At 38.3% G+C, this 26,903-nt stretch overlaps 1 protein-coding gene and 1 pseudogene across 13 annotated transcripts in view; one reads left to right on the top strand and one right to left on the bottom strand.

Annotated features, from left to right (window-relative positions):
- Positions 1 to 26,903, bottom strand: part of RAPGEF6 (Rap guanine nucleotide exchange factor 6) — a 213,019-nt gene that overhangs the window by 156,737 nt on the left and 29,379 nt on the right. For 11 of the 13 annotated variants that reach the window (XM_081500219.1, XM_081500221.1, XM_081500223.1 and 8 more), the window contains 3 exons: positions 22,705 to 22,775; positions 21,687 to 21,743; positions 16,099 to 16,182 (listed from right to left, as the gene is read on the bottom strand). In XM_081500219.1, coding sequence (XP_081356345.1) covers positions 16,099 to 16,182; positions 21,687 to 21,743; positions 22,705 to 22,742 — 179 coding nt within the window. In that variant the 5' untranslated portion in view covers positions 22,743 to 22,775. Of the gene's footprint in view, positions 1 to 15,997; positions 16,183 to 21,686; positions 21,744 to 22,704; positions 22,776 to 26,903 lie in introns of all 13 variants that reach the window. The other 2 variants (XM_081500230.1, XM_081500229.1) reach the window with 2 other exon arrangements.
- LOC145509329 (nucleophosmin pseudogene) lies at positions 23,058 to 23,797 on the top strand (annotated as a pseudogene).

Genomic DNA, 26,903 nt, shown 5'->3' with positions numbered 1-26,903 from the left:
AGTGCGGCACAAATTAAATTGGTGCAGACAAATTATTGTTTTTTTTTTAAAGAAAGAACTGAATTTACCAATATTGAAGGATACAAGCTCAATATTCAAAAATCAATGCTTTTATTGTATATTAGCAATGAACAATCTAAAAAAAATTTTAATTCCATGAAAGACAGAATGAAAATACAGAATACTCAAGACAAGTTTCTAAAAACATGCACATAACCTCTACAAAACTGCGAACTAAAAAACTATAAAAGATTGCCAAGAAAATTAAGATGTCCTAAACAAAGGTCCGACTAGTCAAGGCTATGGTTTTTCCAGTAGTCATGTATGGATGTGAGAGTTGGACGGTGAAGAAAGCTGAGCGCTGAAGAATTGATGCTTTTGAACTGTGGTGTTGGAGAAGACTCTTGAGAGTCCCTTGGACTGCAAGAAGATCCAAACAGCCCATCCTAAAGGATATCGGTCCTGGGTGTTCACTGGAAGGACTGATGCTGAAGCTGAAGCTCCAATACTAAAGGTCATCTGATGCGAAGAGCTGACTCATTGGAAAAGATCCTAATGCTGGGAAGGATTGGGGGCAGAAGGAGAAGGGGACGACAGAGGATGAGATGGCTGGACGGCATCATCGACTCAATGGACATGGGTTTGGGTAAACTCCGGGAGTTGGTGATGGACATGGAGGCCTGGCGTGCTGCGATTCATGGGGTCGCAACGAGTTGGACATGACTGAGCGACTGAACTGAACTGAACTGAACTAAGATATACCTCATTTATGGGTGGAAATGTTCTACAAATTCAATGTAATCAACAAGTTGCCTTAGAGACACTGACATGATGATTATAAAATTTACATAGAAATGTAAAAGATCTAAAATAACTAAACCAATTTTGGAAAATAAGAAGATGGAATATTTATTTTACATTTCAAGATAATTTTATAACGCTAAAATACTCAAGACAGTACGGCATCAGATTAATTCATAGATCAATAAAACAGGACCAAGAGAACAAAATCAGACCCATACATATATGTTCAATTGATTTTTGACAAAAGTGCCAATGGAATTCAATGGGGGGAAGATATTATCTACAAGTAGTGACAAAACCACCACATATCAATATAGAAAAACAGAAAATTTTAATACCATAATCAAAAATTAGAAATGGATCAGAGATATAAATAAAAAAATGGGAACTGAAAACTTCTCACAGCACAGAATTTTTGTACATGTCCGAGTTTAGTTTAGTTCAGTTGCTCAGCTGTGTCGAACTCTTTGCAACCCCATGAATTGCAGTACGCCAGGACTCCCTGTCCATCACCAACTCCCGGAGTCTACCCAAACCCATGTCCATCGAGTCGGTGATGCCATCCAACCATCTCATCCTCTGTCGTCCCCTTCTCCTCCTGCCCCCAATCTTACCCAGCATTAGGATCTTTTCCAATGAGTCAACTCTTAGCATCAGGTGGCCAAAGTATTGGAGTTTCAGCTTCAACATCAGACCTTCCAATGGACACCCAGGATTGATCTCCTTTAGGATGGACTGATTGGATCTCCTTGCAGTCCAAGGGACTCTCAAGAGTCTTCTCCAACACCACAGTTCAAAAGCATTGATTCTGCGGTGCTCAGTTTTCTTCACCGTCCAACTCTCACATCCATACATGACCACTGGAAAAACCATAGCCTTGACTAGATGGACTTTTGTTGGCAAAGTAATGTCTCTGCTTTTAAATATGCTATCTAGGTTGGCCATAACCTTCCTTCCAAGGAGTAAGCTTCTTTTAATTTCATGGCTGCAATCACCATCAGCAGTGATTTTGGAGCTCAAAGAAATAAAGTCTGACACTGGTTCCACTGTTTCCTCATCTATTTCCCATGAAGTGATGGGACCAGATGCCATGATCTTAGTTTTCTGAACGTTGAGCTTTAAGCCAACTTTTTCGCTCTCCTCTTTCACTTTCATCAAGAGGCTCTTCAGTTTTTCTTCACTTTCTGCCATAAGGGTGGTCTCATCTGCATATCTGAGGTTATTGACATTTCTCCTGGCAATCTTGATTCCAGCTTGAATTTCTTCCAGCCCAGCGTTTCTCATGATGTACTCTGCATAGAAGTTAAATAAGCAGGGTGACAATATACAGCCTTGACGTACTCCTTTTCTGATTTGGAACCAGTCTGTTGTTCCATGTCCAGTTCTAGCTGTTGCTTCCTGACCTGCATACAGTTTTCTCAAGAGACAGGTCAGATGGTCTGGTATTCCCATCTCTTTCAGAATTTTCCACAGTTTACTATGATCCACACACTCAAAGGCTTTGGCATAGTCAATCAAGCAGAAATAGATATGTTTCTGGAACTCTCTTGCTTTTTCGATGATCCAGCGGATATTGGCAATTTGATCTCTGGTTCCTCTGCCTTTTCTAAAACTAGCTTGAACGTCTGGAAGTTCACGGTTCACGTATTGCTGAAGCCTGGCTTGGAGAATTTTGAGCATTACTTTACTAGCATGTGAGATGAGTGCAATTGTGCGGTAGTCTGAGCATTCTTTGGCATTGCCTTTCTTTGGGATTGGAACGAAAACTGACCTTTTCCAGTCCTGTGGACACTGTTGAGTTTTCCAGATTTGCTGGCATATCGAGTGCAGCACTTTCACATCATCACCTTTGAGGATTTGAAATAGCTCAACTGGAATGCCATCACCTCCACTAGCTTTGTTCGTAGTGATGCTTTCTAAGGCCCACTTGACTTCACATTCCAGGATGTCTGGCTCTAGGTGAGTGATCACACCATCGTGATTATCTGGGTCGTGAAGATCTTTTTTGTACAGTTCTTCTGTGTATTCTTGCCACCTCTTCTTAATATCTTCTGCTTCTGTTAGGTCCATACCATTTCTGTCCTTTATCAAGCCTATCTTTGCATGAAATGTTCCTTTGGTATCTCTAATTTTCTTGAAGAGATCTCTAGTCTTTCCCATTCTGTTGTTTTCCTCTATTTCTTTGCATTGATGGCTGAGGAAGGCTTTCTTATCTCTTCTTGCTATTCTTGGGAACTCTGCATTCAGATGAGAATATCTTCCCTTTTCTCCTTTGCTTTTCGCTTCTCTTCTCTTCCCAGCTATCTGTAAGGCCTCCTCAGACAGCCATTTTGCTTTTTTGCATTTCTTTTCCATGGGGATTTTCTTGATCCCTGTCTCCTGTACAATGTCACGAACCTCTGTCCATAGTTCATCAGGCACTCTGTCTATCAGGTCTAGTCCCTTAAATCTATTTGTCACTTCCACTGTGTACTCATAAGGGATTTGATCTAGGTCATACCTGAATGGTCTAGTGGTTTTCCCTACTTTCTTCAATTTAAGTCTGAATTTGGCAATAAGCTGTTCATGATCCGAGTCACAGTCTGCTCCCGGTCTTGTTTTTGCTGACTGTATAGAGCTTCTCCATCTTTGGCTGCAAAGAATATAATCAATCTGATTTCGGTGTTGACCATCTGGTGATGTCCACGTGTAGAGTCTTCTCTTCTGTTGTTGGAATAGGGTGTTTGCTATTACCAGTGCGTTCTCGTGGCAAAACTCTATCAGCCTTTGCCCTGCTTCATTCTGTACTCCAAGGCCAAACTTGCCTGTTACGCCAGGTGTTTCTTGACTTTCTACTTTTGCATTCCAGTCCCCTATAATGAAAAGGACATCTTTTTTTGGGTGTTAGTTGTAGAAGGTCTTGTAGATCTTCATAGAACTGTTCAACTTCAGCTTCTTCGGTGTTACTGGTCGGGGCAGAGACTTGGATTACCGTGATATTGAATGGTTTGCCTTGGAAACGAACAGAGATCATTCTGTCATTTTTGAGATTGCATCCAAGTACTGCATTTTGGCCTCTTCTGTTGACCATGATGGCTACTCCATTTCTTCTAAGGGATTCTTGCCCACAGTAGTAGATATAATGGTCATCTGAGTTAAATTCACCCATTCCAGTCCATCTTAGTTCGCTGATTCCTAGAATGTCGACGTTCACTCTTGCCATCTCCTGTTTGACCACTTCCAGTTTGCCTTGATTCATGGACCTAACATTCCAGGTTCCTATGCAATATTGCTCTTTACAGCATCGGACTTTGCGTCTATCACCTGTCACATCCACAATTGGGTATCGTTTTTGCTTTGGCTCCATCCCATCATTCTTTCTGGAGTTATTTCTCCACTGATCTCCATTAGCATATTGGGCACCTACTGACCTGGGGAGTTCATCTTTCAGTGTCCTATCCTTTTGCCTTTTCATACATAGCAATGATTTATCTACAACACTTAAGGCAAGATATATAAAATAGTAACAGATAAGCTGCACTTCATTAAAATTAAAAACTGCTCTACAAAAGACATAGTTAAGAGAATGAGACAAGCCACTGACTGGGAGAAAATATCTGAAAAGGTAGTTCTGGTCAAGAATTGATGCTTTTGAACTGTGGTGTTGGAGAAGACTTGAGAGTCCCTTGGACTGCAAGGAGATCCAACCAGCCAACCCTAAAGGAATTCAGTCCTGAATATTCATTGGAAGAACTGATGCTGAAGCTGAAACTCCAATACTTTGGGCACCTGATGCAAAGAACTGACTCATTGGAAAATGCTGGGAATTTTCCAGCTGGGAAATGATTTTCATGCTGGGAATGACTGAAGGCAGGAGAAGGGGATGACAGAGGATGAGATGGTTGGAGAGCATCACCGACTCAATGGACAGGAGTTTGAACAAGCTTTGGGAGTTGGTAATGGACTGGGAAGCCTGGTGTGCTGCAGTCCATTGGGTTGCAAAGAGTCTGACACGACTGAGTGATTGAACTGAACTGAGTTCTGATAAAAGATCGTTATCTAAAACATATAAATAACTCTTAAAACAAAGATATGAAAACAAACAACATAATTAAAAATGGCTGAAAGACCTTAACAGACACTCCAGCGAAGAATGCAAATTAAAGTAACAAGATACCACAACACTTTATCAGAAAGACCAAAATCCAGAACACTGAAAACACCAAATGCTGCAAAGGACGTGGAGGAACAAGAACTCTCATTCATTGCTAGTAATGCAAAATGGTACAGCTCCTTTGGCAATTTCTTAAACAACTAAAAATACCCTTACCATGTGATTCTGTAACCATGTTCTCTGATATTTACCCAAAGGAGCTGAAAATGTATATCCACAGAAACACTTGCACCTTGATGTTTATAGCAACTATTCACAACTGGCAGAATATGGAGGCAACCAAGTATTCTTCAGTACGTGAATGGATAAATAAACTGTGGTACATTGAGATGACAGACCATTATTCAGTGCTATAAGAAATCAGCTATTAAGCTATGAAAAGACACAGAGGAAACTTACATTATGTATTTTTAAGTGAAAGAATCCAATCTGAAAATACTACACATGGTATGATTTCAACTATATGACACTGTGGAAAATGCAAAACTATAAAAAATCCAGGGGTTGGTGGAAAGGAAGGAATAAACAGGTGGAACTCAGAGGAATCTGAGGTCTGGGAAACTACTCTGTATAATACTATAATGGTGAAAATATAGCTTTATATGTTTGTCCAAACACAAAGAATGTACACTACCAAGAGTCAACCCTAATATAAACTGTACTTTGGGTGAGGTTCATCAGCTTTAACAAATGTACCACTTTTGTGAGAGTAGCTCATAATGGTGTAGACTATGCATGAGTAGGGCAAGAAAGTATATGAAAAATCTGTATATCTTCCACTCCACGCTATGAACCTAAAATTGCTGTAAAAAATAGTCCATATGAAATAAACAATCATTTTTTATGAGAATCCTATCAGGATTTATAAAACAAGCATATCGTTACATTCATATGGAAAAACAAAGAACCTAAAATAAGCAAAATCATTTTAACAATGAACAAAGCTGTAAGACTCACCATACTGATTTGACAACTTACAACAAGCCACAGTAATTAAGATAGCAGATTAGTACCAAGATAGAAAAATAGTTAAATGAAACAGAGTAAACATTAGTTCTGCAAAAGCAAACAAACAGACATATATACGGTCAACTGATTTTCAACAAAAGCAATTCAATGCCTTTTAAAATGGCACTGGGTCAACTGGCTATTCTTAAGCAAAAACACAAAACAAAGAGAAACAAAAACCAAAAATGAAGTCATAATGGACTAGACCAAAATATAATAGCTGCAACAAAACCATCTAAAAGAAATCATAAGAGAAAACTATACAATTAGGCTAAACAAAGATTTCTTAGATACACCAGCAAAATCTAGGTCCGCAAAAGAAAAACAAAAAAACTGAATCTCATGAAAAGTAAAACACTTGTGCTTCAGAAGATACTATTAAGAAAAGGAAAAAACAAGCCACACAAAAAAGAAAATACATACATATCATATATCTGACAAAGAACTTGTATCTAAAACATCTAAGTTCTTAAAACTTGGTAACACAAACACAATTAAAAATCATACATCTCATGAAGAACTTGTATCTGAAACATAAATTCTTACAACTTAAGACAGATAATATAAATAAAAAATGGAAAAACGCTTTGAACAGACATTTCAACAAAGGTACAGGAATGCTTAATAAGCACATAAGAGCCTCAACAGTAATAGTCACTACTGAAATACAAATTAAAATCACTGAGATAGTTAAACACATAGTAGAAGAGTAATAATCAAAAGACTGTCAATACCAAGTGAAGGAGAGGATGCAGAAAAATGAGATCCATGGTATGTTTTTCGTCAGTATGTAACATAATAGTCATCTTTTAAGCAGTTTGGACCTCTCCTCAAAAATTAAATATATATTTACATGACAGAGCAATCCTCTCCTATATAGCTACAAAAGAAAAAATAAATACACAGCCCATGTAAAGACATGTACTTGAATCTTTATAGCAGCATTATTCATAAAAGCCCCTAAACTAAAACAATAAAAGTTCAAACTTTTTATCTTCTCATGAATGGCTAGACAAAATGTGAAACCTTCTTAAAATGAAATACAATTTAACAATTTAAAAAACAGACATGCTGCAACTGTTATGGTCTAAAACAGCGATGAACCTCAAAAACATTATGCCAAGTGAAAAATGCCAAAACAAAGACTACTTTTAAATATTTGCACAAGGTAGATATTGAGACAGAAAGTCTGTCAGATTTTAACTGCAAAAGAGCATGAGAACTTTTTCAGGTAAAGGAAGTCTAAAACTACGGTGTACCAATGTATATATTAATCATAAATTATTAAAGTAAAAACTTATGGGTGAATTTTATGGTATGTAAATTATATACCAGTAAAGCTAGTTTAAGAAAACTGTCTAAGAATACACAGAAGAGAATATTTACAAACTTAGAATAGGCAAAGATTAGTAGAACACGTTTCAGTTCAGTTCAGTAGCTCAGTCATGTCCGACTCTTTCCAACCCCATGAATCGCAGTACGCCAGGCCTCCCTGTCCATCACCAACTCCCAGAGTCTAACCAAAACCATGCCCATCGAGTCAGTGATGCCATCCAGCCATCTCATCCTCTGTCATCCTCTTCTCCTTCTGCCCCCAATCCTTCCCAGCATTAGGGTCTTTTCCAATGAGTCAACTCTTCGCATCAGGTGGCCAAAGTATTGGAGTTTCAGCTTCAACATCAGTCCTTCCAATGAACACCCAGGATTGATCTCCTTTAGGATGGGCTGGTTGGATCTTCTTGCAGTCCAAGGGACTCTCAAGAGTCTTCTCCAACACCATAGTTCAAAAGCATCAATTCTTCAGCGCTCAGCTTTCTTCACCGTCCAACTCTCACATCCATACATGACTACTGGAAAAACCATAGCCTTGACTAGACAGATGTTTGTTGGCAAAGTAATGTCTCTGCTTTTAAATATGCCATCTAGGTTGGTCATAACTTTCCTTCCAAGGAGTAAGCATCTTTTAATTTCACACGTTTAAGTACTTCAAATAAATTAGTAGACCACTTAAGTACTTTGGACTTCTCACACTTAAAGAAGTTATCATTGAAAAAAAAAAAAAAAAAAAGGCAAGGAAAAATACTGGAGAATTGATGCTTTCGAACCTCAGTGCTAGAGAAGCCTCTTAAGAGTCCCTTGGACAGCAAAAAGATTAAACTAGTCAATCCTAAAGGAAATCAACCCTGAATATTCATTGGAAGGACTGATGCCAAAGCTCCAATACTTTGGCCACTTCTTGCAAAGAGCCAACTCACTGGAAAAGACCCCAATGCTGGGAAAGATTGAGGGCAGGAAAAGAAGGGGGTGACGGAGGATGGGATGGTTGGATGGCATCACCTACTCAATAAACTTAGTTTGAGCAAACTCTGGGACATAGTGAAGGACAGGGAGGCCTGGCATGCTGCAGTCCATGGGACTGTAGAGTCTGACATGACTGAGCAACTGAACAACTACTTCAAATTCAGAATGACAATGGGTCACAGTTTAAAGGTCAGTTAATACAGGAGTTTCCCAGGAACATAATATACAATGGATCTTTCATATTTCTTATTATCCTCAAGCTGCTGATTTGACAGAATGAATGGTCTGCTTAAACAGCAACTAATTAAACTTGGAGAGGGCTCTTATAAAAACTGGAGGACTAACTTAAATACTGACTTCAATATTTCAAGTAACAGACCTATAAGAGAATCATAAACTCCTTGGATGAAGATAACTATACCAAACTTACAAATTCATAGAACAGACTTTTATCCTGAAACAACTGAGTACTGAGAAATTATCCCAAGGGCATTAGCTTCTTTCTGAGCTACTCCTGAGGTCATTGGACTGGATTTGTACTCCATATCTAAACATAGCTTTATTAAAGTTTTGATATGGGCTATTTCAACTGGTACTACAATTAAAATGCCTTGGGGGCACTTTGGATTAATAAAAGAACACTTCAGTTTAGTGTTAAAAGGGATCTGTGTCCATGGGGGCAGTTACAGACCAACACTACCAAGGAGAAATCTGAGTAATTCTACAAAATGAAGGAAAAGATTTACTATAAACATGATTTACCAACTGCTCATTCTTTCACATGTAATTGACAAAGTACAAAAAGGAGAATGTTCCTCCTTACTAACAGAGGTGATGGAGGGTTTGGATCCACAAATGAAATACATGTAATTGAAGCTAAAGTCTGAGTGAAACAGCCTAACAGTCCTCTCTTACCTGCTGATTTTACTCAGCAGGGGAAGAATACCATATTCATAATGATTCCTGGACAGGAAAAATGAAAATACGTGCCATTAACCACTACTATTCTCATGAACAGAGAGAAGGAGTTTGCCCGGGAACATAATATACAATGGATCTTTCATATTTCTTGGAAGTCTGACTGTAATGTGGAGTATCATCCATGTCTCAACTCCTGGCCACTGTGCTAAGAGAACATCAAGTCACCAGGGAACCTAGAGCTGGAGAAACAAGAACCAGACCTCGACTCAGGGTAACTTCACCTGCCCTGCAAGCAAAGCCTGTCCTTTCTTAACTTTGACTTTTTATGGACAAAATTTATGTCTACTAGATCACACTAATTTCACATGTTACCCATTGTATCTGGGGAAGAGTACTGGTTGACACACTTTACTGGAAATTATCTAGACTTTAATAGTCAAACCCACTTAGTGATAGAGTATGACAAGGCTAGCAAGGGATTGCTATGTGGATCAACATCTTGCATTTGGGAACCCTAATTATAGGAGAACTCCATCAACTATTGTGAATGGACTATCTTCCCTAAATCCTATGGTTTTTTAAACAGCCCCTTAATTTGTATGTACTGTAACCAATGAGGTAGAAACTAATGCTACCTATCAGTTAGGAACCCCTGTTTCCAGATGCCTAACACACGCTGATCATTTATATAGGAAGAGGACCACCTATTACTTTCCCCTCATGAGAACTCAAGTCTTATGGATTCAAATGTTATTCCCTCCTCTTTCTGTTCCCAATATTAGCTTCCTCCAGAACCATTATGTAAGATTTTGCAAGGAACCAAATCGTTACAAAATTTCACAGATATACATAATCATACCTTGATAGAACATTCCGTTCTTACTACTATTGTTATCAATAAATTAATGCATGTAGGAATTAATGCAAAAAAACATACTTCTCATTCATGGTCGGACTTTTTCTTTACTAAATCCTCTACTGCTCAAAAATTGTTTTCTGCATTGTTTAACCCATTATTTGTTTCTCTGATCACTTTATTTCTACTGACTCTCTGAAATTGTTATTTGACTTATAGAATTAAGGAGACTGCTCATGTTACTTTGCTTATTTCAATGCTCCTCAGCCTGAACAACCCTGAGGCCATCTGTTAAGGAAATTAAAATGGAGGAAGCCTTGTTCAGAAGCAAGAGCGCAGACCTCTGACCTGCTTCTGACCTTCCTGGACACTGCTCATATTCTGCGCCTGCCCACAAGCACAGCAAGTTAGGTGGCACTTTAAATGAGAAAGGGAGTGGGTTTTGGAATTCTTGAGCCCCTGGAGGTCTGGCCAATCTCCCTAGGGAATATCGAAATCCTGTGACTCATAAGATTAAACCAACAGCATTGTAACAAGGTTAAAGTAAAAGCAGAGCTGCATTTTTGCTTGTAAACTGATAATGATATCAGTTTGCGGCCTGAGATTATAAGTCAAAGCCCCCAAAACTGCAATTTGAAGTCTCACGCATGGGGTAGATATACTACCCAGACTGCTGTTAACAAGGGACTTCCCAGCACTGTTCAAGGCTGAATGGAGATTATTTACACTGGACCTTTTCTACCATGGAGGAGGAATATTTGTCCTCATTGGAACAGACACATATTCGACATGATTGGCTTTTGCCATCCACAATGCTTCTGCCAGAAGCACTATCCACAGGCTCACAAAATGCCATCTATAGCCTCAGCACTCTAGATAGCATCATTTTCAATCAAGGTACTCATTTTGCAGCAGCAGAAGTACAGCAATAATTTCTGTCTGCCCCAACAGGCAGAACACATGGATTTGATATTCAAGGCATGGAAGTAGGAGTGGTTCTTTTCACTGTTATACTTAATGACTCCTTCACAGAATTTATACTTCCTCTCCCTAAAACTGAGCTCTGCTGGTTTTGAGTCTTAGTCCTGCTAGATTATTCCTAGCAGGAAACATAGCAATGGTTCCACTGAATTAAAGACTTCCACCTGGCCATTGAACCAAAAAGCAGAAAAAGGGCTTATTCTACCGGCCTCAGTGATTGATTACAATCACCAAGGGGAAACTGAGTTGCTGTATAAAATGGAGGCCAGGAGAACTACATCTGAAGCCCAAGAGGTTCTTCTGGGCTCCATGCAGTGCTTTCAAGTCCACTATTAAAGTTAATGGAAACCTAACAGCAATCCCAAGCGGCGGGGGGGTGGGAGGCAGGGAAGAACCAAACATAGGATAATTAAGGACCCTTAAGAAATGAAGGCTTTGTGCCCATCATCAGGTAAAGAACTCAGAACAGCTGAAACTCTGGTTGAAGGCAGAAGTACTGAATGGGTGGTAAAAAGAGGAAGCAAGATCAACTACGGATTTGTGACCAATGATAGAAACAGGACTATATGTTATATACATGGTCTGGAGTTGTATAAATGTTAACCATTTTCTTCTTCCCTCTCTTCCCCATATGTATTTTATATATAAGTTGTTGGAAGTGAACTTTACAAGCTAGTCTGGAGTTAACAGAATATTCAGAGGCACTGTGATGAAAACTAATACAGCGAGTACTGACGATTGGGACTGTGCATCCCCTTGTTTCAGGGAGATGGTAAGAACTTCTTTACTTATATGAAGGATAGCTGTATCTTGTTAAATGAAAAGAGAATTGGATAGAAGCTCAAATGTGTTCAGAAGCATTCATATGAAAACTGACTAACCAAGGGAGTGGACTGTACCAGGGGTCCCCAACCTCTGGCATCTAATGCCTGATGATCTGAGGTGGAGCTGATGTAATAATAGAAACAAAGTGCACAATAAGTGTAATATGTTTGAATCATCCTTGAAACCACCTTCTCCACTCTGGTCTATGGAAAAACTGTCTTGCACAAAGTCTGTCCCTGGCGCCAAAAAGGTTGGAAAGCATTGCACTGTACCATTTATTTATTGCTCTTCAAGCTCAAATGTATTTGCTCTCAGTTTCAAATTTACTTTATAATAAAGGATCTGGATTTAATCAAGATTCTCCTTTGGCTGGCTGTTAATGTCAAAGCTTTGTCAGTAAAGGGGGCTAGTACAAGGAAACTGCAAATACTTTCCTACCACTTGGGAGGGTACGTGTATGTAAGGCAAAGAGAGGTCCTATCTCCAGCCTCAGGGCCCATCTGCACCCTGAGTGGACTGGGGGTCAGGGAGGACTCTACTGCTTACCAGTCCTAGTCAGACTTTCTCTTCCTGACAGCCTTGACCCAATAACCATGGACAGCTCTGGCCCAGAGCCACCAAGTGAACTTTGCCATTAGCTACTGGGCTACAAGTAACATATTCACCAACAAAAAGTTCTGAATTTCAGTTCTGGGGAGAGGGCTCCCCTTTCAAGTTTATTCCTTCCATGGGTACTCTCTCTTAGTACCTTTATCCTTCTTAGTACCTAATTTCTTGAAAATTAATAATTCTTTAAAGGGTCGCTGTTCAAATTACAATGTGGTTTCTGTCTATTCACTGATAAAGGAGTAACAGATACCTTAATATCTAAAGGAATAGTCTGTGTTTTTATAAACAATACTATTATTCCTCTTATATTAGGTAGTGCTATATTCTATAGATTATCATAATGATGACATCTCAATGCCATTATAATATTAGCAGAAGCCAAAAATTATTTGATGTTTAATATATGCTAAATCATAAGATGGCCAAGTAGAAGGTCATGTGCTCATCTTCTCCTGCAAGAACCTCAAAATTGTAACTGGCTGCTGAACAACCATCGACAGGAGAAAAAGAAATGCAAAAATGTAAAATGGTTGTCTGAGGTGGCCTTACAAATAGCTGAGAAAAGAAGAGATGAGAAAGGCAAAGGAGAAAAGGAAAGATATAGCCACTTGAATGCAGAGTTCCAAAGAATAGCAAGGAGAGATAAGAAAGCCTTCCTCAGCAAACAATGCAAAGAAACAGAGGAAAACAACAGAATGGGAAAGACTAGAGATACCAAGGGAACATTTCATACAAAGACGGGCATAATAAAGGACAAACAGTACGGATCTAACAGAAGCAGAAGACATTAAGAAGAGGTGACAAGAATACACAGAAGAACTATACAAAAAAGATCTTAATTACCCAGATAACCACGATGGTGTGATCACTCACCTAGAGCCAGACATCTTGGAATGCAAAGTCAAGTGGGCCTTAGGAAGCATCACGACGAACAAAGCTAGTGGAGGTGATGGAATGCCAGTTGGGCTATTTCAAATCCTAAAAGATGATGCTGTGAAAGTGCTGCACTCAATATGCCTGCAAATTTGGAAAACTCAGCAGGGGCCACTGGACTGGAAAAGGTCACTTTTTCATTCCAATCCCAAAGAAAGGCAATGCCAAAGAATGCTCAAACTACCACACAATTGCACTCATCTCAAATGCTAGCAAAGTAATACTCAAAATTTTCCAACCCAGGCTTCAACAGTATGTGAACCGAGAACTTCAAGATGTTCAAGCTGGATTTAGAAAAGGCAGAGGAACCAGAGATCAAATTGCCAACATCTGTCAGATCATAGAAAAAGCAAGAGAGTTCCAGAAAAACATCTACTTCTGCTTTATTGACTACACCAAAGCCTTTGACTGTGTGGATCAAAACAAACTGTGGAAAATTCTTAAAGAGGTGGGAATACCAGACCACCTTACCTGTCTCCTGAGAAATCTGTATGCAGGTCAAGAAGCAACAGTTAGAATTGTAAATGGAACAAACTGGTTCCAACTGGGGAAAGGAGAACATCAAGGCTGTATATTGTCACCCTGTTTGTTTAACTTATATGCAGACTACATCATGAGAAATGCCGGGCTGGATGAAGCACAAGCTGTAATCAAGACTGCTGGGAGAAATATCAATAACCTCAGATATGCAGATGACACCACCTTTATGGTAGAAAGTGAAGAGGAACTAGAGAGCCTCTTGATGAAAGTGAAAGAGGAGAGTGAGAAAAGCTGGCTTAAAACTCAACATTCAAAAAACTAAGATCATGGCATCCAGTCCTATCACTTCATGGCAAATAGATCAGGCAACAGTGGAAACAGTGACAGACTTTATTTTCTTGGGCTCCAAAATCACTGCAGATGGTGACTGCAGCCATCAAATTAAAATATGCTTGCTCCCTGGAAGAAAAGCTATGACAAACCTAAACAGCATATTAGAAAGCAGAGACATTACTTTGCCAACAAAGGTCCATCTAGTCATAGCTATGGTATTTCCAGTAGTCATGTATGGATGTGAGAGTTGGACCATAAAGAAAGCTGAGTGCCGAAAAATTGATGCTTTTGAACTGTGGTGTTGGCGAAGACTCTTGAGAGTCCCTTGGACTGCAAGGAGTTATATTTTTATGTCACCAAATTATAATTTCAGGCCCCCAAATCTTAATTATTACTAACAGACCACATTCTCTAAGAATATTATATCTAATCATCTTGCCAACGACTCTTCTTTTACCTAATAATTCTGAAGGTGATAATTAACAATTACTTATAAAAGCCAAGCACTGTTCTAAGAGCTATATATATATAAACTCACTTATTTCCCAAAACTGGCTTATGAAATATATCCTATTATTGTTCCTATCTTACAAGTGAGGAAACTGAGCCACAAGACGATTAAGTAATTAACCTAAGAAATAGTAGAGAGATGAACTCAAGCAGTCTGGCTCTAAAACATCAACTTGCACAGACATCCATTGAGAAGTATGAGTAGTAGCTTACTATAACCTCATAACACACTAAGTGGGTACTATTATTATCCTCATTTACACAGGAAAACTAAAATTCGTCCAGAGTCAAACATCTAAAAAGCGACACAATCAGGATACTAGCCAAATTCCCGTTAGTCTAAAAGCTGATTTCTTAACTATAAAGGTATATTGCCTCCCTATAACTAAAAGCAATGAATCCATGAAACATCAGACAAATGATATCAAATCTCAAGTAAGAGTACAATAATATGTCATAGGATAAACTAAAGATTACACCCCAGATGCAGGTGAAAGAGGAGAGTGAAAGAGCTGTCTTAAAATTCAACATTCACAAAACTAAGATAATGGCAACTGGTCCCATCACTTCATGGTAAATAGATGGGGAAACAGTGGAAACAGTGGCTGACTTTATTTTCTTGGGCTCCAAAATCACTGCAGATGGTGACTGCAGCCATGAAATTAAAGGATACTTGTTCCTTGGAAGAAAAGCGATGATAAACCTAGAAAGCATATTAAAAAGCAGAAACATTACTCTGCCAAAAAAGTTCCATCTAGTCAAAGCTATGGTTTTTCCAGTAGTCACGTATGGATGTGAGAGTTGGACCACAAAGAAGGCTGAGTGCTGAATAATTGATGCTTTTGAACTGTGGTGTTGGGACTCTTGAGAGTCCCGTGGACAGCAAGGAAATCAAACCAGTCGATCTGATAGGGAATCAATACTGAATATTCATTGGAAAGACTGAGGCTGAAACTCTAATACTTTGGCCACCTGATGCAAAGAGCCGACTCATTGGAAAAGACCCTGATGCTGGGAAAGATTGGAGGCAGGAGGAGAAGAGGATGAGATGGCTGTATGGCATCACTGACTCAATGGACATGAATTTGAGCAAGCTCTGAGAGGGAGATGGTGAAGGACAGGGAAGCTGGCGTGCTGCAGTCCATGGGGTCACAATGAGTCAGACATGACTTAGCCACTGAACAACAACAACATACCCCAGAAATATGAAATATCAGTTTATTCCTTCCAAGTACTTTGTGTAGTACCAAAAAGCAAAGACATTTATAAGATGTATCATCTACTAAGAAAAAATACATATCCTACATAAAATAGTTTAACATAAGAAATAAAATAGTTGTAAACTTTGCCTAACAAATACACTAAGCAGCAAGTGTAAACATACCTGCAAGGAGGCAAAACCATGGAGTCTTTCATAAGCACAGATCCAGAAAGCAGGATATACCAACATCTGGCAATAGTTTCTGAACTGTTTAAATGAATAAATAGATTAGTAAATAAATATACATATTCACATGTATATATGAATTCAATACAAAACATGAAAAAATTCAAGTATTATTATAAGTAGTTAAAAATTAACAGTCCTTGGAAATTTCACTTGTCACCAAAGGTTTCATATAGACCGTGTTCACATCTTACATAATAGCTATCCTAAGATACAGGTTTCAGAAATCAGTAACTTCCCATTCCTCATTGTTGTGTACTGGATCACCACATTTGATGAAGATACACTCAAATATTGTACTAGATGTACATATTAAAAAGTTGTATTTCTGATAAGTTTAATGTATATTAAGGACAGTATTGTTTGGAATTCACATTTATCAATATTCCATCTTCATGTTCAACTATAATATGAGTCATAATGATCTACTTCTTTCACTTAAATTCTATTCTGACATAAAAAAATAAAATGTCTACCCAACCTTTCATTTTATGTGTTTTTGAAGGATAAAAAATATCAGATGACTTGAGTCCATCATCAGTTAAATCGCCAGTGGAAACCAAGAATACCATTAGATGTTAAGTTTATAATCTAATCATGTTGTCTCTCATATATTTTTAATTTACCATACCTACAACTTCAATTAATTCCAATATGTAGATAATTCTAATTTTATATAAAAGAAACATTTCCTCTGAGCTAGAGAACTGTATATCTATCTGGCTATTGACACATCAACTTGCATATGTAACACACAACTCAACCTCAACATGTTCAAAATCCACCTATCGTTTCCCTCAAGCTTGATTTTTTTCTAGGGTTCTCTGTTCTCAGTGAATAATACCATCCATCGTCCAGAAATCTAAGCGTCCAAACCATTCTACACAACATCCAGGGTGAGCTTTCCAGGTAAATCCTATTGCTTACCATGAGAAGGAAAAATTATCATCAACTTTCCAGAAGATATTTTAAAGTTCTTTATATCCCTCCCCTCTGTCCTCACTGAGGGAAAATACAAATGGCTGAAAATCTCCTACTTAAAGTTCTTTGTTTGGAAATTTCTTCTAATTCTTTTGAAATATGACTTTCGTACAATCAAAAAGTAATTAAAGTCAATAAAAGAAAAATTTGTCCAAAATCAACACAGAAGAAAGTTATGATTAAATGCTACCACAAGTCTCCAATTTTTAATCTCACTTGACTGAAACAGTCACCGAGTTGTCAGTAAATTCTACTATAAATACAGGAAAACTCCTGACGTTCAATCCTAACACCAAGAGAGCCATGCCAGCTCATGAATCAGAAAATGTTCAGACCTTGCAGAGAACTCCACTCTTAGAGCACAGTTTGGCAATGTATCTGATGAGTAAACACAAGGAAAGTGAAAGTTTTTTTTTAACATGGGTCCACCTATCTCCTTTCTTTTTGCAAGTGAATAAATTCAGCAATAACCTAGCCTAACAAAAGAGTGCCATACATAATCCTGTCAGATCTTACTCCTTCAAAGGCTTCACACTACTCCTAAAATAAAGAACAAAAACTATTAAGGTGGCCTCCACCTACCTCTCTCCAGATCTCTCTCTTCCCATTTCCTCCTCTCTGCTGGTGGCACTGAGCACAGTGGTTTATTTTCACTTTTTCTATCACGCTGCTTCCCAGTTACGGTCAACTATATGCATTCTTTTCTCTGCTTCCACCAAGCTCTGAATTCAAACTCTAATTTACACATTCATTTTTCTAAAAATTCTCTGGTTTATGATTAGCCAGATATAGATTTGGATAATTCTTAATATTAATTTCTAAACAGTTTAACTGAGGTATAATCTACAAATCACAAATTCACCATTTTAAGTATATGATTCGATGATTTTTATGAAGTTGAAAAGGACTGTGCAAACATTATCACAAAGAGACCTCTCATGCCTTGTTTGCAGTCTATCCCTGCCCCAGGTAAACAATAATCGGCTCTCTCTCTACAGATTTCTATTTTGGACAGTTCATGTAAATAGAATCATGTAATATGTGATGCTTCTAACGTCCATCTTCCATTTAGCATAATATGTCTGAGGTTTGTCCATGTTGTAATATTTATTCCCTTTAAGACAAATAGTATTCCACTAACCAGATGCAGAGCATTTTATCTACCCATTCACTGGACAATTTCCAGTTTTAGGCTACTATGAATAGTGCTACTAAGAAAGAACATCTGAGTACAGTCTCTGTATGTATGTTTTCATATTTCCTTGGTAAATATATAGAAGCGGAATTACTGGGTCACATGGTAAAATTTTAAGAAACTGCCAAACCATTTCCTAACGTGGCTCTTATTTATATCAGTACCACAAATATATGACAATCCCAAGTGTCAACAAATCCTAATCAACACTTGTTATTGTTTAACTTTTTGACTATAGCTATTTTTCAAAATTTGTTTTTAATTGAAGTAACATTGGTTTATATCACTATGTGTCATGTGTGTTTCTATTTCTGTATATCCTATAGCATGCTCACCATCACAAGTTTACTTTCTACCCATTACCATACAGGTGATCCCCTTCACTCATTTTGAACCCCTGCAACTGTAGCTATTCTACTGGGTTTAAAGCGGTATCTCAGATTAACTTTCTGTATGTAAATACTCTGCACCATTTATTGAAAAAACTATGCTTTCCCAACTGAAATGCTTTAGGACCTTCATCAAAAATAAACTGTTCACTGGTGGTTCCTTTTTAATACTCAGTTGTGTTATACCCACATTGTGTGCATATAGCTTAGCTATGTAGCTAGAGGTCCATTTTTAAAAAAAGCAGAGACTATTTATAAATATAGGAGTTTATCTCTGGGCTCTCAATTCTGTTCCATTTATCTATAAATCTATACTTTTCCTTGATAGCTCTTATATATGTATAGCTATTTTAATGAACTTTTCTCCTCCATTACATGTTAAACTCATAAGGACAAATCTCAAGTCTTTCCACCATTCTATACCAGCCTAAGCGTAATAAGAATAAACAACATTTACTAATAAGTTAATGAATCAACCACTGAACAAAGAAAGCTATAAAAATCCATATGAATCCAGAAGATACTTAGAAATAATGATAAATGCAATATGCAGTGAAACACTGTAGTTAATACCAGAAAAGAGAGAGGAACCAGAAATCAAACTGTCAACATTTGCTAGACCACAGACAAAACAATGGATTTCCAGAAAAACATCTATCTCTACTTCATTGACTATGCTAAAGGCTTTGACTGTGTGCGTCACGACAAACTGTGGAAAATTCTTAAAGAGACGGGAGTACCAGACCATCTTACCTGTCTCCTGAGAAACCTGTAAGCAGGTCAAGAAGCAACAGTTAGAACTGGACATGGAACAAAGGACTAGTTCAAAACTGGGAAAGGAGTATGAGAAGGCCATATATTGTCACTCTACTTATTTAACTTAAATGCAGAGTACATCACGAGAAATGACGGGCTGGAGGAATCACAAACTAGAATCAAGACTGTCACAAGCTGGAATCAAGATAGCCAGGAGACACATCAACAACCTCAGATATGCAGATGCTACCACTCTAATGTTAGAAAGTGAAGAACTAAAGAGCCTATTGATGAAAGTGAAAGGAGAGTGAAAAAGCTGCCTTAAAACTCAACATTCAAAAAACTAAGATGATGGCATCCAGTCCCATCACTTCATGGCAAACAGAAGAGGAAAAGTGAAAGCAGTGACAGACTTTATTTTCTTGGGCTCCAAGATCACTGCAGACCATGACTACAGCCATGAAATTAAAAGATCCTTGCTCCTTGTAAGGAAAGCCATGACAAACCTAGACAGCATATTAAAAAGCAGAGACATCCCTTTGCTGACAAAGGTCCATATAGTCAAAGATGATTTTTCCAGTAGTCATATATGGACGTGAGAGCTGGACCATAAAGAAGGCTGAGTGCTGAAGAATTGATGCTTTTGACTTGGTAGTGCTGGAGAAGACTCTTGAGAGTCCCTTGGACTGCAAGGAGATCAAACCAGTCAATCCTAAAAGAGATGAACCCTCACTATTCACTGGATGGACTTATAATAAAGTTCTGATACTTTGGTCACCTGATGCGAACAGCCAACTCATTGGGAAAATCCCAGATGCTAGGAAAAACCGAAGGCAAAAAGAGAAGGGCGTGGCATTAGATGAGATGCTTAGATAGCATTACTGATTCAATGGACATGAATTTGAACAAACTCCATAAGATAGTGGAGGACAGAGGAGCCCAGTGTGCTGCAGTCCATGGGGTTGCAAAGAGTCAGATATGACTTATCGACTGAACAACAACAACAAATCAGCTGCATACATAAGAAGTCCTGTTGCCGAAAACTATGGAAGAAAAACAGAATTCTCTTCATAATCTGAGGAAGGTAAAGATTTTGTTTTTTTAAATAGGACATGAGATGCACTAATCACAAGGGAAAAAACAGAAAATTAGAATCTCTTTTCTTCAAAAGACACCATTAACAGCATAAAAAAAGCAAGCCACACAGTGAGAGAAGATATTTGCAACTTATGCACCCAACAAAGACTTAGATATAGCATTCATAAAAATTTTATACAAATGGATAGAAATAAGATAGCCCAATTAAAAAAATGGTCTAAAACATGAATCAAGATTTCAGAAAATAGCTATCCAAATAGACTATAAGAATAGGAAAATCATTCATCATCATTAAGCAGGAAAACAAAAAATAAAATCACAATGAGATAACAAAATGAAATATATATTTTAGATTCTAATACTAGAATCTCCTAAATTTGAGCACATGTATTTCAAATGCTTATTTCTAAGAATATTCCCCAAAGAAATGAGTAAATAAGGGTACAAAAAGACATGACTAAAACATTCATAGAAACTTACTATTTATGATAGGAAAAATACTGTAAACCCAAATATTTATTAGGAGTGGGAAAGATAAACAAACTATTTTTTTCACATAATTGTATACACTGTAAAAGAACGAATGCAAAAACATGGAAGAATCGACATCTGTGAAGTATATAAAGCCTGACCAAAAAGTTTTGTATGAAATTTTATATGAATTTTTATATGAAATTCAGAGACAAAACTAATCTAAGGTGACAGCCATCAGAGCTAGACCATCTTCCCAAGATGGCATACTTTAGCTGCTGCTGCTGCTAAGTCGCTTCAGTAGTGTCCGACTCTGTGCGACCCCATAGACGGCAGCCCACCAGGCTCCTCCGTCCATGGGGTTTCCCAGGCAAGAGTACTGGAGTGGGGTGCCACTGCCTTCTCCGATAATTTAGCTAGTATGTTCTATATATTCATTGCATAGTAGTTACACAGATGTATCTTGTTTATTAAACTTTATTGCACTTACTTCTTCCCTGAGCTCTATGTATATTTCACAGTTCAGGAATGTATTTCAATCTCTTCCACAGAACCTTTCAGAATCAAATGAATTTCCTTGCTAACAGTCCAAAGTTTAAACATTATTAACTTAAGTTAATTAAGGAACTACTTACCAAAAAAGAACTTGATTGCCACTGTATCTCTCATAGCGTGCTCTTGCAGACATCAATCTAACATTTTTTAAAAAGTAAAAAATTTTTAAATTATCTTAAATTGTTTTAATAATTGTTAACAGCTACCACAACAGAAAGTTATCAGATCTACCACTGAATTTTTCACTAGAGTTTAAAAATATCAACATCACACACACACAGAAATCTGTTTAATAAACACAAATCCACTTACATTTAAAAATACTCTATTACTAACACTCTAGTTTTCAATTTTCTTCTGTCTTCTTGATACACTTATTTGACATATACTAACATCTGAATAACGTTACACAGAAAACAGAAAATAATAAATCCCAAACAATCATATTTTAGCAATTTGGTCCACAGCCAGAAACTTAAAGAACAGCCAGAAAAGTGATGGTTAAGCTGGCCATGGGAAACAAACACAGTTTAATCAAAATTTATGCAAAGTTACAACAGTTAGTACTTACAGCACTCGTAAGTGCTTTTACAAATATAATCACAATGATACAAGGTGGCAAGAGAGAGAATTCATTTTATAGAAGAGAAAAATGAGGTTTGGAAAGTTCATGGGTACTGTTCATACCCAATCAAGAGTCTTGCTCCTTCCACTTTAATATAATACCACATCATACCAAGTCCATCTTAAACATTTTATATAATAAATATCAATACAAAGTACAAAAAGAAAACAGCTCTGTTTTCTCTAGATAGCACAGACTGAGCACTGTACTTTGCTTTAAATATTCTCATTTAATCCTCAAAATGTTGTAACAAAGTTAATCTGTTTATCTCTATTTTATGGAAGACTAAACTATAGCTTAGATGTTAAGACTTGCTCAAGATCCCATGGCTAAGAAAAACTGGAATGAGAAGGGCCAATTGCTATGCATAGCCTATAAAAAGTCCCTAAATGATTTGGCCCCTGCAACTATCTACCCGAACTCATTTGAATAAACCTCTTAGCACATGCTATTAAACACAGCATCACACTTACCGAAGCTGATGTTCCCTGAGATTGGATAATATTTCCATTCCATGAAGATAAGAATAAATAGTATTTAAGTCCTGTAAAACAGAGAAGATTCTAGATTAGTAACTTTGAACATTTCTAAAAATATGTTCCCTAGTGTGATTCTGGCCTGTGTGGCTGTTTTCCTCAACAGTAGTTGTTTATTTCCATCCGGCTTCTCTTGGATGGCATCATCAACTCGATGGACATGGGTTTGGGTAGACTCCGGGAGTTGGTGATGGACAGAGAGGCCTGGCGTGCTGCAATTCATGGGGTCGCAAAGAGTCGGACACGAATGAGCGACTGAACTGAACTGAACTTCTCTTCCACCTAAGTGCATGTCTCCAACCCACGGACACGAGCCCCTTGAGGCCCAGAACTATCTTTTTGGTTGTGGACTAAAAGCTGACAAAGATTACCACTTTAAGGTGGATAATGATGAAAATGAGCACCAGTTATCGTTAAGAATGGTCAGTTTAGGGGCTGGTGCAAAGGATGATTGCACATTGCTGAACACGAGGCAATGAATCATGAAGGCAGTCCAATTAAAGTAACACTGGCAACTCTGAAAATGTCTGTACAGTCAAAGGTTTCCCCTGGGGGCTTTGAAATAACACCACCTGTGGTCTTACGGTTGAAGTGCGGTTCAGGGCCTGTACATGTCAGTGGACAGCACTAAGTAGCTGTGGAGGAAGATGCAGAGTCAGAAGACCAAGAGGAGGATGTGAAACTCTAAGTATATCTGGAAGGCGCTCTGCCCCTGGAAGTGGTAGCAAGGTTCCCCACAAAAAAGCAAAGTTTGCTGCTGATGAAGATGATGATGAAGATGGTAATGGTGACAACTTTGATGAGAAAGCTGAAGAAAAAGCTCCAGTAAAGAAATCTGTATGAGATATTCCACCCAAAAATGCACCAAAATTAAATCAGAATGGAAAAGACCCAAAACCATCAACATCAAGATTAAAAGATAAGAATCCTTCAAAAAAAGAGAAAAAAACCTCCTGAAACATTGAAAGGACCTAGCTCTGTAGAAAACATTAATGCAAAAATGCAAGCAAGTACAGAAAAAGCACAATGAACGATCCTGGGCAGTACTGGTAAATTAAACCCAAAGATGGAGAGAGAGGAAAAAGAAAGACAAATATAGTCGAAACTGAGTATCAACAATAATCCAGACTGAAGTCTTCTATTTTAATCTCAATCCCCTTTCCTGATTGGCCACCCAACCACGCCCCCTTCCAAGCTGGAAGCAATTTCTTGATCTCCTAAAATTCTTCTGATTGCTGTGGTTCAGTGAACCTTATACTTTGCTTTCCATTATTTGTGCAGCTGCCTCACTTCTGACCATGTTTTAATCACCTCTGCATTTCCTAGCTGCTCAATAAATATTTAATCAAAAAAAAAAATAAAAATATAATAGAAGAAAAGAAAAGTGAAGTCGCTCAGTCGTGTTCAACTCTTTGTAACCCCAGACTGTAGCCTACCAGGCTCCTCCATCCATGGAATTTTCCAGGCAAGAGTACTGGAGTGGGTTGCCATTTCCTTCTCCAGGGGATCTTCCCGACCCAGGGATGGAACCCAGGTGTCCCACATTACAGGTAGGCACTTTACCATCTGAGCCACCAGGGAAGCCCTATCTATCTATCTATCTATCTATAATGATATCCCACAATTCTGTAAGCAACAACCATTTATGACACAATTGTTACCATGGAAGAGTCACAAAAATATCTGAATAACAACAGATCTGAAAAGGTTAAGAATTCCCTCAACTCATACAGGAACCCCATCTCAGCATGGCTGACAAACAATGCCAGAAATCAAAAATTCATTATTTCATACCAAGGTCTATTTCATACCAACGTCTACTTCACTTCAAAACATATGTAATCTTTCTTCTTTAGTGACCTTCAAACACTTGAAGTTATCCCATCATCTTATTTTTTTTTTTTACCTCCAGATAACACAGTCTCAGTATTTGCAGGTTCCAGATCTTTAAGCATCTTAATTGATCTCCTCTGTGGAGATGACTCTACTTGTCCTTACTCCTCTTAAAATATGACTTTCTTAAAAAAAAAAAAAAAAAGTCTCTTTCAAACAGACTGAAGGGGCTCACCAGGTGGGGCAGTGGTCAAGAACCTGCCTGCCAATGCAAGAAATGCAGCAAATGCAAGAGATGTGGGTTCAATCCCAGGTGAGAAGGATCCCCTGGAATAGTAAAAGGCAACCAACTCCAGTATTCTTGCCTGGAAAATCCCATGGAGAGAGGAGCCTGGTGGGCTACAGTCCATGGGGGTCACAAAGAGTTGGACACAACTAACTACGCACACACACACGATAAAGCATTATTAGTGAAGTGAAGTATTAAGTCGCTCAGTCATGTTCTTTCCCTCTCTGAAAGAACTGGGGGATGTGAGCCCTCATTCAGATAATTAGATATTAATAAATCCAGGTTAATACAGAGGTATAGTATAACCTCCGCTAAGAGCACTGGCATAGCAAAAGGAAAATGTGGAAGCAGGAAATATTCCTGACAGAACACAGTATTTTACCGCAAAATGCTACTGCACAGTGATTACAAAGAAGCTTAAATTCCTTACAAAAAATATACCTCCTATTTTCTTACAAAGAGTAATGTCTTTATACCAAGGCAGACTGCTCCCAAACACCACCCTCCCTCTTACTGATATGTACCTGTCCAAGAATTATCAAATGACAAAGAAGAAAAAGAAAAGACATGACAGCTTTTTTCCCCAACTAAGAAAACATGCAACTAAGGCAAGAAGTCCTAAGGAAAAAAGCAATAATCTGATTCCAAAGATTACAACTGCCAATTAACCATGATGGATTCAATGACCACACATATCTCTGCTAAATCCTTATCAAAATAAGAGTGGAAAAGATTTTTAAGTATATTTTTTCAAAAAAGAGAGATGAACAGATTAAAACAGGAAACTGTAACAAATTAGTCTATAGACCTAAATGAGGTCTATAAAATTCTGTAAGACAGCAGATGGAGCAGTGATATGATAAACTGTACTTTCAAAGAGGGCTACAATGACAAATCTTATCCCATATGCTCTTTTGCAATGAGACTTTGTCACTCCCTCATCAAAACTGACAACTAGGCACCCTCCCCATGGATCTGGGTTTGGTCCTGTAATTTGTTCTGATCCAAGGAATGTGGCAGAAATGAGGTTGTGTAACTTCTAAGATTCAAATACCCTGAGACCACCAACGTTGTGAGGAAGCCCAAAATAGCCTCACTGAGAGAAAAAGGCCAATGGAACAGCACCAAAGTATCAGATACGTGATTCTTTCTGAGACCAGACCAGTTGAATGGAACTAAGAGAATGATCAAAGCCAAGGTTCTATGGGGCAAAAGAAATAACGTCCCAGTCAAAACTTTCTGAGTTGGGATAAAAAGCAGAGTACTGGCAAAAGTCTGGTTCATAGTGAGCTCTCACTGAGCCTGCAGACCCACCCTAATAGTCTCTCTCCACTCCCAAAGTTTATAACTAGATTTATATAACTGGCAGTTAGAATAACCCTCACAAAGGATCCTAAGTGGTAAAAGCTGTCATGGTGGAAAAGGCCAAGTAGAAACCTCTGTGTGCATGCATGCTAAGAAGTCACTTCAGTCATTTACAACGCTGTGTAAGACCCTATGGACTGTAGCCCGCTGGGTTCCTCTGGCTGTGGGATTCTCCAGGCAAGAATATTAGAGTGCATTGCTGTGCCCTCTTCCAGGGGATCATCCCTGCTGCTGCTGCCTCTGCTAAGTCGCTTCAGTCATGTCCGACTCTGTGCGACCCCACAGAAGGAAGCCCACCAGGCTCCTCCATCCCTGAGATTCTCCAGGCAAGAACACTGGAGTGGGTTGCCATTTCCTTCTCCAATGCATGAAAGTGAAAAGTGAAAGTGAAGTTGCTCAGTCGTGTCTGACTCTCAGCGACCCCATGGACTGTAGCCTATCAGGCTCCGCCGTCCATGCGATTTTCCAGGCAGGAGTACTGAAGTGGGGTGCCATTGCCTTCTCCGGATCATCCCTACCAGGGATCAAACCTATGTCTCTTAGGTCTACCTGCACTCGCAGGTGAGTTCTTTACCACTAGCACCACCTGGGAAGCCCTCTGAAATTGCCCCATTTCCCAGAATAAGATAGTAAATAAAAGACAATATTG

The sequence above is a fragment of the Giraffa tippelskirchi genome, chromosome 6, assembly GCF_054371585.1.
Source record: "Giraffa tippelskirchi isolate mGirTip1 chromosome 6, T2T-mGirTip1v1.2.pri, whole genome shotgun sequence".
In the NCBI taxonomy this organism is placed as follows: Eukaryota; Metazoa; Chordata; class Mammalia; order Artiodactyla; family Giraffidae; genus Giraffa; species Giraffa tippelskirchi.
This window is presented reverse-complemented; position numbering and strand designations above follow the sequence as displayed.